Genomic DNA, 13,356 nt, shown 5'->3' on the forward strand with positions numbered 1-13,356 from the left:
TGACCCCTCCTGGAGCCACTGGGCACACTCCGGTCCCAATGTGCACAGCCTTGGTAAAGATGCCCAAAAGCACACAGCTGGCAGAGCAGCTGCATGGACAGGGTTGGTGTTCAGCCTGTGACTTAGGCCTTGTCCTAAGCAAGCACTGCTCCATCATTCCCTTTGGAAAGCTCCATGAGCAGAAGAGTTATTTACTGCCTGCTAACCTGAGTGGGCACACAAGTCCCATTTGACTTGTTAATTACTTCAGCCAAGGCAATTCATTATGAAGAAGCAAATGATGAGGGGAAAACACCCACATCACCTCTCAGCAGATGCAATTACTGGGTCAGAAGAGCTGCTTTGCTCTCCCTATCCACTGCCTGGGAGAAGCACGTGGACATTGTCCGTGCTGTCTGCTGGGGAGTGTGGAAGGCAGTGCTTGCCTGGGGCCCATCTCCAGGGCTGGTGTTTGAGTTCAGCTGTCAGAGCAGGACCTCCCAGGCGTTGCAGGGAGGGTTTATCTGGGGACAGCTCAACAGGGAGGAACAACATCCCTGGTCATGGGGAGACTTTGCTGGCTGAGCTGTGTCGAGGCACAGATGGGTCTGAAATGGCCCACGGCACCTGGACTGGGGCACGGGCAGGCACCTCTAGGGAGCAGCCCAGCCTCGTGGGGTGCCTCAGATCTGCTGTGGCACCCACGGACCCTGCCCTGGCAATGCACCTCTTGCATTCTCCCTCATAGCTAGCACGTGGCTTAACCCAGCACAGGACACTGTGAGGCTGTAGCAAGAGCAGTTCTGTAGAGGACACAAGAAAGAGCTGCCTGGTACCTTGGGGGCACACCCACGGCTCTCCCCAAGCCTAGGGCAAGCCAGCAGAGGCCAGGGACACAGCACAGGGGCAGATCCTAGCCCCAGGAGGGTGGGCTGCCCTGCAGCTTTGTCCCTGGGTGGTTTCCTGTATCCCCCTGAGAGTGGGGCAGGCTGTGAGCCCTGGCAGCACACACCGAGCCTGAGGCACCATGGAGATGGAGAGGGAGGGAGGGAGGGCACGGGATGGGGCAGGGGCGGCCGTGCCAAGGCACCACTGCCCCTGCCAGAGGCAGAAACACGGGGAAGGCAAACCAATGAGTCAAGGAGGGATGGCTATGGAGGGGAAACAGCTGGAGGGGAGAGAAGGGTTTTTTTCCATAGAGAATATGCAGGAGCAGTACTGGGTCCATCAGGAATCATTACAAACTTTATTTCTCTGTGCATTGTGTACCATTGATAAGGATCATCACAATTAGTGGACTCACTGCCTATAGTGGTGGGCAATACACACAAAGAAAAAATGAAGCCAAACAGACGAAAATGAAATCATTGTACATAATGGTAATCATAAACCTGAACAATCTGCACCTGTGTTTGATTTTTCCCCCAAAACAATGAGAAACAAAAAAGAAAAACCCCGAAACAAATCAGAAGTGTAAAAAGGCTCAAGAAGAAAAAAAAAAAAAACAACCCACAACTTCATATTCCTAGAGAAAATCTTACAGCAGGTTAATTAAAATTTCCACAGATAGTTCAAGATGAGTACAAATACTCCCAGCCAGCTGGTTATGGTACAAGCATCAGACATGGTTTTCAGCTGAGTGGGAAGAGCTCACCATGGACATGCAGGCTGGGAGTTTGCCTGGCTGGAATGTCAGGAAGCCTGGCAAAGGGCAGCGGCTCAGGAGACCTCTCTCAACACCAGTGCCCAGTGTCTGCCCCGTGCTGCGCCCTGGGGAGCTCTACACCCACATTTCCCTGGCTCAGCTCTCCATCCCAGCCTGCACTCCTGGCACCAGGGGGGTGATGCTGAGTCACACCTCCCTGTCTCATCCTGTCCAGTGACTTCGGATTTGGAGAGTGCAAAACACGACCTTTCCCTGGGGGGATGCGTCCCGGTCACGCTCCGTGGAGTGGGAGATCTCATCCGGCCCTTCAGCCCTGCCTCCAAATGGCTGTGGGGAAGGACCAGCTTTGGGGACTGGTCCTGATGGCTTAACACTCAGAAACAGGGGCTGTCACTACTACTCTGGGGCTCTGGGCAATAGCGGGGGGGCCAAGGGCTTTGAGGCAGCCACCGACTCGAAAGGCAGAAGCATGTGAGGTGCTGGGAGTCAGCCAGGCTTGTTCCCATCAGACTGCTCACCCCATTCCCTGGGAGCCTGAGTAACACCTCCTGTGGGCAGAGGAGGCCTCACACTGGCTTCAGCACGTCAGAGGACCCCATCCACGCAGCTGGACAGAGCCTGAACTCTCTGGGGTGTGGGTTTTCCTGCCCTGAAAACCTACAACTGCATGGCTGTTATTGCTTCTCATGGACCCGTGCCATGAGCAGTGAGTGGGGACAGCTTTCCATCCTTCCCACCCCCGCTAAGAGGAAACAAACAAACAAACGAGCAAAACCCTATGGCAAAACCGAGCTAACTAAAAATAAATAAAACCCAGTGAAAAGAAAACGCTTGCAATCTGCAATGCTCAACCCACATGGCTGGAAGGACTATCGCTATAGGATGCTATATACAGATAGATTTCATTTCATTCATGCAAATGTTACAAGTACCACGACAGCATGCCCGAGGAGGCGGAGGAGTGGGAGGAAGGCTCCCGCCGCTCTGCGCGGCCTCGGCTTGGGACACGGGACACGAGGCTGTGGCTGTGCACCCCCAAAGCATGGACAGGGAAAGGCGAGGGGCATGTGGGTGGGAAATGCTAGTTGTACACACGCCAAAACGAAACAAAAAAACCAACCCCAAATCAATGACGAAAACGGTTTGTGTTCTATCCTTAGAAAGCTCCCAGTTTCCCCTTGTCTTCAGTTCGGTCTCTCGCTCCTCTCCAACAGGGCCAGAGGGCCTGCTCCCGGATGGCGAAGGCAGCTGGATGTGGTGGGAGATCAGAACCCTTGCTCTCCTCTCCTTCCCTTGCCCACTGCTCTGTTTCTCACCAGCTACTCTGGCCTTCCTTACACCGACGCGCCCCAGTCGCCTTCTCATCCGTCTTCCCGGGGCCAGCGGGTGGGAGTCAGCGATGGGAAGGGGCTCGGTGGCCATCGGCCTCTCCTGTTGGTCGAGTTGCAGAAAGGGCCCTGCCCCTGGCTCCTGGCTGGGGCCGCTGCCTGGGGAGGGGTCCTGCTGGCTTTGGGGTCCTGCCTAGTTCAAAGGATGCTCCAAAGCCGCTTTCCATCAGCAGGTGTGTGAACATGGCAAATCTCTTTTATTCTTTCTCTGTTCATTATACACAGCTTTATATCTATAGCTATACCTATATATCACTCTATATAGATATATATAGATATACACATATTTACTATCTCTGATTGTCCCTTTAGAAGCCCTTTATGTGGCAGTAGGCTTCCAGAGATGAGAAGAATATGTACAAGAGCCAGAGGAGGATAAAGAGTGAGGATGTGAGCAGCTTGGAAGTCCGCGGCCCGCCCAGCTCACCTCCAATCTCGGGTCTCCGCCGGTAGAGCAGCACTCCCACACTGATAAAAGCAAAAATGGTGAAGAGGGTGACGGAGAAGGCCAGAGTGCCAGGGGAGACTTGGAAGGCTTGTCCGTGCGCCGCGTGGTAGATGGCTGCGATGGACCAGGCCACTCCAATGCCCAGGAAAACGTTCACAGCATTGCTCCCGGTGACGTTCCCGATGGAGGCGTCTGCGTACTGGTCCTGCGTTGCTGCTACTTTGCTGGCAAATGTGTCTGCAAAGGAAAGATGGGGAGAAACCCTCAGGAAACACCCAGGAAAAGAGGGTAGCTTGGGGACAAATGTCAATGGCAGCACCTGGGGAAAGAAAGTAATGAGTAAGGGGATAGGGTACAGCCCCTTCTAATGGAAATTCCAGAGAATCGGGGTACCATCTGGTTCTTCTTGGACCATCAGGGTCTGGAAATGCACAGGGGGGAATCTCAATGGTCAGAAATACAGGGCTTCCCCCAGTATGGCCTCTAGCACTTTTTGCCTCCCTGAAGTCCAGTCCTTGTGCATGCCCTGACACCTTGATAAACCAGGTCATCCTCCATCCCTTGGGAAGAAAAACTGTCGGGGTGGGTGCATGCTTGCCCAGGTGCTCTGCCAGCTTTAACACCAGTGATAAAACTTGGCTGGCCATTTAAATGGAAAACCTTGTGTCAGGCAGACCAGCATGACACTGCTCTGCGCCACAGGGAAGTGCTGATTTTACATCCAAACCCACTCTGGATCTGCAGAGAGAAGGAAGAGCAGGAGGGGTTAGCCCGTGGGTTGGTTCAGGTGAACACTCTCAGCTAACAAGGAGAGGATGAGTCCTGAACATATCTGCACTCCCAGATCCCTTTGGGTACAGGCAGCCCCATGTGGCTCAGGAAAAGAAAACAACGAGGTCATATTTCATGTTTTTATATTCTACAGAATTTCCTTTCTGTTCCTCCCCACTGGGCTCCAAGGTGAGATGGCAAAGTGCAGCCGGCACAAAGATCCAGTTCCATGGAACAGGAGCGGATGGGCACATAGAAGCACAGCAAGAGGGTCCATTTGCAGCAAAGAAATCAAAAGTCTGCTTTATTTAAAAAAAAAAAAACTGCCATGGAAATGCACCTAAGGGAAGGAAAAGGCCTTGATCATGGTGCAGTAATAGAGTTGTGGGACAGTGCTGATGCCTCCATGGCCACCACTGGGGGAGAAGGAATGAGTGTAGAAACAACCACGTGCACTTCTGCAAGTTTGAGCAGTGCTTTCAATGCAGGGAAGGTCCCTGTCAGTGCTGATTTCTCTGCACCCTCCTCTGGTGCCTGCCCATCTCCTGGAAAGCAGGGCTGAAGGAGCCCAACCAGCCCCCAGCTAACACAGCACGGCCTGGGAGCCAACGGAAACAGGAGTAGCCCAATGTAACCTAAAAAAGAACTTCTTAAATGCCACCTTATGCCAGCAAAAGCAGGAGGGAAGATTTTCACTGTCAAACATGTGAAGAAGCTCTGCAAACCTTCTGCTAAAGCCTCTACTGCCAGAGGTCTAAAAAATGCTCCTTCTTCTGTTCCTTGCCCCAGATCTGTTCTCTTTTGGTTCTGCTGCTTCTTCTCTTTGCCTTTGCTAGCATTAGGACAATTTCAGTATCTTTGAGCATCTGGGTGCCCATAACTGGAAGTTTGAAGGTGGTGAGGGAAGGTGTGTCTGATGCAAAGGATGGTTGGGGTGGGTCAGAGCCCCTTGTCCAGAAATCAGGGTCTGCCTGCCTAGCACAGCCCATGGGAGAAGGTGAGTGAAATGCTCTCTTACACAAGCTGACTTGGGAATCCACAGAGCTTCACAAATTGCATTTCAAGAGCTCCCCCAGCTCAGCAACCTCACCTTGAGCCATCTGGACCTGGTCTCACACAAAGGTGTCCATGCTGGAAAGTGTGCCCTGAGTACGGACTCACACTTAATTCACCCAGGAGCAAGGTGAAAGCAGCAGATGCCTAAAATGCAGGCAGCATTTTAACTGAAGACTAATTCTGACTCTGAAAGTGGATACCACAGAGGCTGCCCACAGAAATAGATACTCCACAGTTTTTGCTGTGGGATGGGCCTTGAAATAATTCCCATGGGACTGAATCCGCATCCTGGTTCTATCCTTCAGCCCATCTGAGACTGAAAACCAATTTCCATCTATATCTCAAACCTGTGCTTTGGGATCCTGCAGAGCACAGCCCCAGCCCCAGCCCCAGCCTGGGTGGAGATGGAGCTTCACAACCAGCCCCGTGGCTGTGCTTACCTGGCACCGATGTCCCCAGGGCGACGAACACGACGGCAGTGACGGAGTCCTTCAGGCCAATGGTGCAGCCAAAGTGGGATGCCAGGTCGCCAATGAAAGCTGTCAGGAGGCCAATCATGAGGATGGAGACAACGAAGCAAGCCCAGCCATTCCAGTAGTCTGTCGGGGGCACGAAGGCAAAAAGGACCTTCCAGAAGACGGTCAGAAAGTGCATCACGTAGTCAAAGCAGGAGGGCAGCTTCTCCTCCCCACATTCATCGTCATCGTCATCTTCCCCTGGAGAAAACCGGCAGTGCCTGATCAGATTTGCTCCTCCTGGGGGAGCTTGGCCAAAGCTCCTGTGCAAACTGCAGTCCCCAGAATGCTGTGTCTCATGATGTGGGCCCTGGAAGGCCTGGACTTCCAAATATCTTATTTTCTGAACAATCACCAGAGTGGCTCGATGGCCCTTCCTTGCCCCTTTCCACAGCACAGAGACACACCCCAGAGAAAATGGCTCAAAAAAAACCCTGCACTTCAGAAAATGCAGAGCCTTGTGCCAGCACCTCTGCCTGAGTTTAACCATCAGTTAAACTTTCTGGGACTCAGCTCCTGCTCAAGAGCTCTTCCCCCAGAAGAAGTGGGAAAAAACAACCTCGTGCTGACTGAAACTGGCTGTGCAGGCAAGCCCACCGAGGGCTTTGATGGTTGCTGAACTGCTCTGGTGCTTCACCTTACCTCTGCTGCAAACCAGGATCAAGTGATGGATTTTTGCCTGCCCTAAAGCCTCCCTGCTCAATCACTGCTGGCTGTCTTTCCCTGCTGCATTTCCCTGCCCCTTCACATGCTTCCCTATAAGCTCTGTTGCCTGTTCCTTGATGTCTGGTCTCTCCTAGGTCAGTGGGAACTCCCTTTCCTGCTCCAGACATTGGCACCTCACCTGTCTCTGCAAAAGCACCTGGCATCCAGCCTACAGGGAGTCCCCACGGGGTGGGGGTGACCCCACCAGGGAGCCCACGGGGGCTGGTGGCCCCTTGCCTGACTCCTGCAGCTCTGAGGATCTGTCTGGAGAGCTTGCTGGCCAGCCTGTGCCTCGGGCAAGCTGCATGGCAAATGTGGGGCTTCCCCAGCTTGGCACAGTGCACAACATCACTGTTGTGGCATAGTCAAAAACTCCTCCTGCTCACACTGGAACCACTCCCAGACTTGAAGGGGAGGTGACACTTTTCCAACTAAGCCAGTGGGAGCTTTCCTGTTACCCTTAAGAAACAAGGATGGGTTTCTAAGTCACAAATGTTCAGGATTCCAAGGCTAAATCGTGCTAAAGACATGCCTTGCATTTTGTCTGGTGATTTTCCACGTCTTTGATGCTTTTTGTTTTCCCCCCCAAGGATGTGGAGCCCCAGGTCTCCCTGCATGGCTGTTGAAAGAAGCTCCTTAGCAAGGGGAAGATGCAAGCTTAGGAGCCTCAAACTCACTATGGCAGAAACAGCAGCTAATCAGTCTTATTATTTTGGCAGATATAAATACTTATTCCTGTGCATTGTTGTGAAGATAAGGAGCAGTTTTCCAGCCTGGAAAGCCTGTGTTTTCCCTCAATGTGCAAAGGCTGCTCATGGCAGGATACACCAAGCTGTGCTCGTGCTGTAATTCTGCAGCAGGTATTTCAATCCTCTGCCAAGCTCAGGGAGGCATCAGGGCTGCTATGGACCTAAATCTTTATGGAGATAATAAAACAGACTGAAAAATGAACATGAATGCCACTGTCATGACACTCATCCAGATCTGCCTATCATTTTGTTAAGCAGCCATGAAGTCTCTCTTTTGAAGAGCTGGCCAGATCTTGTGGAGGTGACTTGAAACACAGAGTAGCCTTGGATGGTGACCCAGGGGCACATTCACAAACAGGCCTGAAAGCCCCAGAATGTTTTTGCTGTGGAAGAAACTTTATAGCTTTTGGGAGCAGACTAAAGGAGCTGAGTGACAGGCTCTGGGCAGCCCAGAATGGCACAGCCTTGTCTGCCCCTGCACTGCCCTTCCACAGACCTCGCCTTCTGCTGCTCCATCCACCTGCAGACACTGCCCTGAGTTGATCATTGGGTGGGAAATGGGGGTTTAATCTTTCTTTTCTCAGCTGGGATGTTACATTTTGAAGTGGTGACAGAGGACTTTCACCTGGTATCCAAGGTGAGCTGTGGGGGAAAAACTCAAACCCAGCCTCCAGTGTTTAAGGTATTTTAACTTCTCTGGCACAAAGCTTGAGGGGCTAAAGCCTGGGTACCTCCAGAGCTCAGAGACAAACTGCCACTGAGATCCACAACTGCAAGGGACAGCTCACATCCACCAAAATACATCCCATTTCCTAAATGCTTGTTAATCATCTATTAGCTCTGATCATGGCTGTATGTTCCAGATATGGGGGCAACATAACTGCAGCCTTTACATGTGTCACAGAAATGGGATCCAATGTCAGTGACTATCTTTGCTTTAACATGGGATGCAATTACATAATTGGTTCTGGCATAGATTAGTTTAGCCATATTAGCTACAAAACCTGCAGCAAGGATTGTCTTGCATGATAAGTTCATGCTGAATCCAAAATAATGGGAGGCTCTTGCCTGGAGGCTCTGAGAAGAACTGTGGCACAAGAGGAGGGACCACAATCTGAGGAGAAAGATGCTGCACAGTGTCCTGCCCTTGTTTTCCAGAGGCAGAGGGTAAATGGTGATGCCATCATTTTTAATTACATGGTGCTGGGCAGAGGTTACCTTGTAGAGCAGAGTCAGAGGGAGGAAGCTGAGCACTCCCCCGTGCATTTCGGTGCACAATTAGCCAGATGAGAGGTAATTGCCTTCCCCAGGGATTTAATTTAAGCTGGTTTATTCTGCCCTAACGTGTGCACACACAGCCCAGGTTGGGCTGTGAGGTTGTAACATCCAGTCAGTAAGTAATAGTGTTTCCAGCTGTTAAAGCAACATCTGGAGGAGACCTTGTTTCTTCCTTCTTCCACATATATGGGAATGATATATCCTGTACTGGTAAACATGGCACTGGCTCCTGCAAGAATGGCACAAAGCATTTGAGGGAAAGGCAATTCTCCAAGGGAGGGAAGATAGGATCACACAGGATCTGGTTCAACCAGAGATATGATGTGCTGCTGCAGCTATTGGGCTGCTGAGCCATAATCCTCCAGCCACAGCTGGCTGGGGCAGCACGAGTTCCAGAAAGCAGGGCAAGGGAAAACTTTGTCAAAGGAAAATTTTGGCTCAGAGAGAGTTACTGCCTTCAGGCTTTGCACCCTCACTACTGCGTTGTCCTCACCACAGAGGCACAGGGAGAACCAGGGAAGGGGAGCACTGTTGCTTCACACCAGCCTTATTTATGCCACTCTGAATTTCCACACTGTGCTCTCCTCCCAGATCTCTCCCACTGAACTGACTTTTCCCCCTCTGCCGTCTGCTGCCAGCCAAGGTGTTGCTCTGCCTGGTGCTACAGACACGCTTCACGCAGAAGGTTTCCTACACATGAGACAAGGTGCCCTCACAAAAGGCTTTAATCGGCTGCCTTATTTATGCAGAAGCTGTAAATAACTCTGCCACCTGCTTTGCCTCCTGCTGCTCCACTACAGTCTGAGTTAGTGATGCAGCCAAGCCGAGGCGGGCGCGAGGGCGATCGTAACTCACGCGGAGCCGCGGCCCAAACTCACCCGCGCTGACAGTAATGGCCTCGATGAACTGCTCCCTCCAGCTGTTTGTGCCAACCACCAGGGCCAGGTTCGTCTTCTTAATGAGCTTGTCCACCGTGTTCTGTGGAGGGAGGTGCAGAGCAGAGAATTAGGGGCTGGAAATACTGGGCTAAAGCCCACCAGTGCCACTGCTTATGGCTATGTGTTTACGGGACTAGCTCAGCAGATTTCAAGCTCAAGAGACCCAAATGTAAGTACTTGCAATTCCTTTCGCTGCTGCTGATAAAGACCTTTGGAGACCTGCTTGTGGATGGGAGTTTGAACCATCTCAGAGCCACAGTAAGGGTGGCCTGTTATATTTTTATGCCACAGAAAAATGGAAAAGAAAATGAAATGGCCACTTCTCAGCTCTTGGCCGGGCACATGCATTCACGGCAGCTGAGCTGCACAACCATTTCTTGCATTTGGGGTTATCAGCCCTTTGCACTGGGAGTGCCAGGCTTGGGGCTCACTCAAGGCTGCCTGTAAGTAGGACCAGTGTGTAGAACTCACTGTGAGAACAGGGTCACGTTTTAAAGCAACCTGCAGCATTTGGGACCCCAGTTCCTGTTTCGTGTGTGAGTCCTTGCGCTGCCTTGCTTTGCTCCAGTACCATCACCATGTGCCTCCCAGCGCTGTGCAAAGCCAAAAGGAGGAGGGGGGAAGAAGAACAGGGATGCAGGATGTGAACAGTACCTTGAACTCATAGGATTCCTCAATGATGATCTCGAGTTTGGTGTGCTCCCCCAGGACTGGGCGCCCCATCTCTGCGATCCGACGCTCTTCCTCCTCCTTGCTGGTCAGGGGCTGCTTTTCCTCATTCTCCTCTGCAAAGCAAAGAGCCCGTGGGTGAAGCAGGCCCAGCTGGTCCCTCTGGATCTGGCCTCCTGTCAGAGGGGGAGGTCAGGAGGCCTCCGGTGGGAGCATGAGCGACAGAACAGTGGAGAAGGAGTTCATGGAGCAACAGACAGGATAGATTTATGGAATGCTACCAAGAGGTCTGCAACTCATCCAGCCTCAGGATGCTCACTCTGGGGAATAGCTTATTGCTTGGTAATTCCTGCCTCTCCCACCAGGCTGCTGGGAAGGGGAAAGATCAGCACTAAGGCTGCTCCATTCCCCATTGCTCCAAGTCAGCACTGAGGTACAGTCAGGGCAATTCCACCAGCCTGTTACAGCCAGAGAGCTCTGTCAGCAGCCCCTGGGCTGACACACAGATGAAATCTTGGTTCTGCCTCCTTCTGAGCAGGGCTTTGCCTTGGAGAGGGGGCTGGCAGCCAATGCCTGCTGTGATGGCAGGGCTGGAAGGATGAGTGCAGGTGTAAGAAGCCATCCATAGGGCAATGCCTGGCTCCAAACCCTAGAAGAGGAAGCAGCAGAGGGACTACAAGATCAGTGAAGCAGGTCTGCACCTCCACTGTCATCTGTGTGACCTCTGGGGCATGGGGACTGCAGGCAGCACGCCCTTTGTCACTGTCCCTCATGCAGACTCCACTGAGCTCCCTTCCAGTCCACCTGAGGGGTGGGCAGAAGAACATCAGGGCTAAAAAGGACTGGAGTTAATCTGTCAGCAGGCAAACACCCCGGTCAGTCCCTGTGAGACTGACACAGTGCCACAGCACAGGTACCTTGGAAGGAGACCACGGTGCAAGGAAGAGGATGATCTCTAGCCTGGACCTTCCTGAAGACAGGTTTGCCTATTGAAGTGATCAGCAGGAGATCAGCAGGGGGGACTGCACACACTCTGCAAGCTGTCCCCGTGCAGTTAGTGCACTCCACTCTTATGTCACACGGGGTTAGTGCTGCTCCCTTGCTGGCTGCCCCTTGTCTGCTCAGGTGGCACGGAGCTGAGGGAAAGCCCTTCTCCTCCTGCAGGCCAAAGAGACCCACCTTGGAGCCAGAGCCTCCTAAATCTGAGTTATGTTTCCAGGGCTCCTGAGGGGCGATGTGTGGGACCCAGGACCTCCTTGTCCTGTGTTGTTCAGCAGGAGGAGGGAAGCCTTATGCCAGAGGAGCCAGCCCTGCTGCTGGTCTCGCTGCAGGGAAGGGCAGGGGCTGCACATCTGCAGCAGCTGTGGGGCCCTGCCCCTCCCGCAGCACTCGGGCACCTGGCTCGGGCCTGGGAAGTGAGGAAAGAGCCGTGTGCGCAGGGAAGGGACCAAATGGAGGAGCCCACCCTGCTCCAAGACATGGAGAGGGGCTGCCTGGGGGGGAGAGGTGACCCTCCCCGAGGTGGGGTTAGCGTGTGAGCAGGCAGAGCACTCTGTGCGGGACCGGAGTTAACGGGACCGGCCGGGCACTGCTTACCATTGCAGAGTTTGCCTCCAGGACAGAACAAGAGCAAAGAGGAAACCAAGAGGAAAGAGCAGGGTGAGCATATGGCCATGAACAGAAAGGAACAGGGGGACAGGGGAAGAGTAGAAATCCATACCTGTGATGGTGAAGCCACCTGGATGAAACCAAAAATGAGAAAAGAGGAGAGAGAGAGAGAGAGAGAATAAATGAGGATTAGCATTTGCACATCAACACAGATATGGTGGTCCTTCCCTGCCCCACTGTGGACATGGGGTCTGCTCCCCAGCACACACCCCAGGGACAGTGTGGGGAGACCTGAACACAGGCTTTTCAACCCACATCTGCCAGCTGCCACCCCATGGTGTCCGATTTGTGCTGTGAACTCTGTCCTGGGCTGCGGGTGCGTGAGGAGCAAGGGTGCCCACTCCCCAGCTGCCCTACCCTGGAGGTGGCCAGCAAGGAAATTCAAAGGTTGCTTACGCTCTAAGTCTACCCAAGACAGGAGGCAAAGTTTGTACTGTCTCTTCAAAAAGGATTGGCCAACTTTCCAGCCACAAGCATCTCTCAGTCGCCAGGAAATGCTGTTTTGCCACACCAGTTTAGAGGTGATGGGTTCATTTGTGTGGCACAGGTTTGTATCTTGGGGTGCTGGCAGGTTTACTCTGGCTGTAACAGCACCACCCCCCCAAAAATGCTCCTTGCGCCACCTCTTAATATTGGTGACTTTGGAGCTCTGGTCTAAGGAAAGATGGGGCATTAGGTACCTGAGCTTGCTTAAACAGTGCTGACCACCCTAAAAGAGAATGCTGTGAGCAAAGAAAAACATCAAGCAAAATCGACTGTCTTTCAGAGATACGCAAACCAGAAAAATGGAAAGGAAAAATGAATGCGCTTACCAAGCTCATTCAACAACAGGGCTGTGAAGGAGACAGAGACAAACACAGAAGAAGAAAAGTAAATGAATAATGAAATCAAAAGGGATATCCACAGAAAGACACCAGATCCCAGGGCAGAGATTTCAGATCTGTAAAGCTGCAGGATACCATTAGTGTTAAGAGAAAGACACTAAACAGAAATGTTTCATGGGATTCTGGATCTAACATAAAAACCACTGCAAACATGGGGTGGATGTGGGATTAGAAGACACACTCCAAAAAATTCATTTTTCCCCTTTGAATTGTATGTGCAAGATCTTCCATTGTTCTCAGAGGCAGTTCTGCCCCGGGGGGAACACAAGATGTCCCATGTGCAGCAGCTACTGGCTTTGACCTCCTCCAGCTGCCTGGTGGGAGCAATGGCTCCGGCTGCAGCTGCACTTTTGGCACAGACAAGGAGAGAAGAAAGGTCTGTGGCAAGGCTTGGCTCAAGGGTCTTCTTGCTCAATATTTTATATCTCCAAAGTGAAAGAAAAAGCCTCTCCCTTAGTGCCCTGGTGGCTCTTGGGCCCCACCTCAGCCCAGGGGTGACATTTCAGAGATGCCCTTGTCTCTCTGAGCACACTGCTCCTCCTGCCTCGCTGCTTCTTGTACCAAACCAAGTACTAAGAAACAAATTTAAAAGAAATAAAATTAAAAACTGCATGGCCAAAGCAGCAAATAGCTGCTTTAAAT

The 13,356-nt window shown here is 52.2% G+C and overlaps 1 protein-coding gene across 5 annotated transcripts in view; it reads right to left on the minus strand.

Annotated features, from left to right (window-relative positions):
• Positions 1-1,202: 1,202 nt before the first annotated feature.
• SLC8A1 (solute carrier family 8 member A1) overlaps positions 1,203-13,356 on the minus strand; it is a 122,833-nt gene continuing 110,679 nt past the window's right edge. For 2 of the 5 annotated variants that reach the window (XM_050973135.1, XM_030235280.2), the window contains 5 exons: positions 11,883-11,900; positions 10,148-10,278; positions 9,434-9,533; positions 5,749-6,024; positions 1,203-3,718 (listed from right to left, as the gene is read on the minus strand). In XM_050973135.1, coding sequence (XP_050829092.1) covers positions 3,342-3,718; positions 5,749-6,024; positions 9,434-9,533; positions 10,148-10,278; positions 11,883-11,900 — 902 coding nt within the window. In that variant the 3' untranslated portion in view covers positions 1,203-3,341. Of the gene's footprint in view, positions 3,719-5,748; positions 6,025-9,433; positions 9,534-10,147; positions 10,279-11,079; positions 11,150-11,758; positions 11,843-11,868; positions 11,901-13,356 lie in introns of those variants that run through there. The other 3 variants (XM_050973137.1, XM_030235282.2, XM_050973136.1) reach the window with 3 other exon arrangements.

The sequence above is a fragment of the Serinus canaria genome, chromosome 3, assembly GCF_022539315.1.
Source record: "Serinus canaria isolate serCan28SL12 chromosome 3, serCan2020, whole genome shotgun sequence".
Lineage (NCBI taxonomy): Eukaryota > Metazoa > Chordata > Aves > Passeriformes > Fringillidae > Serinus > Serinus canaria.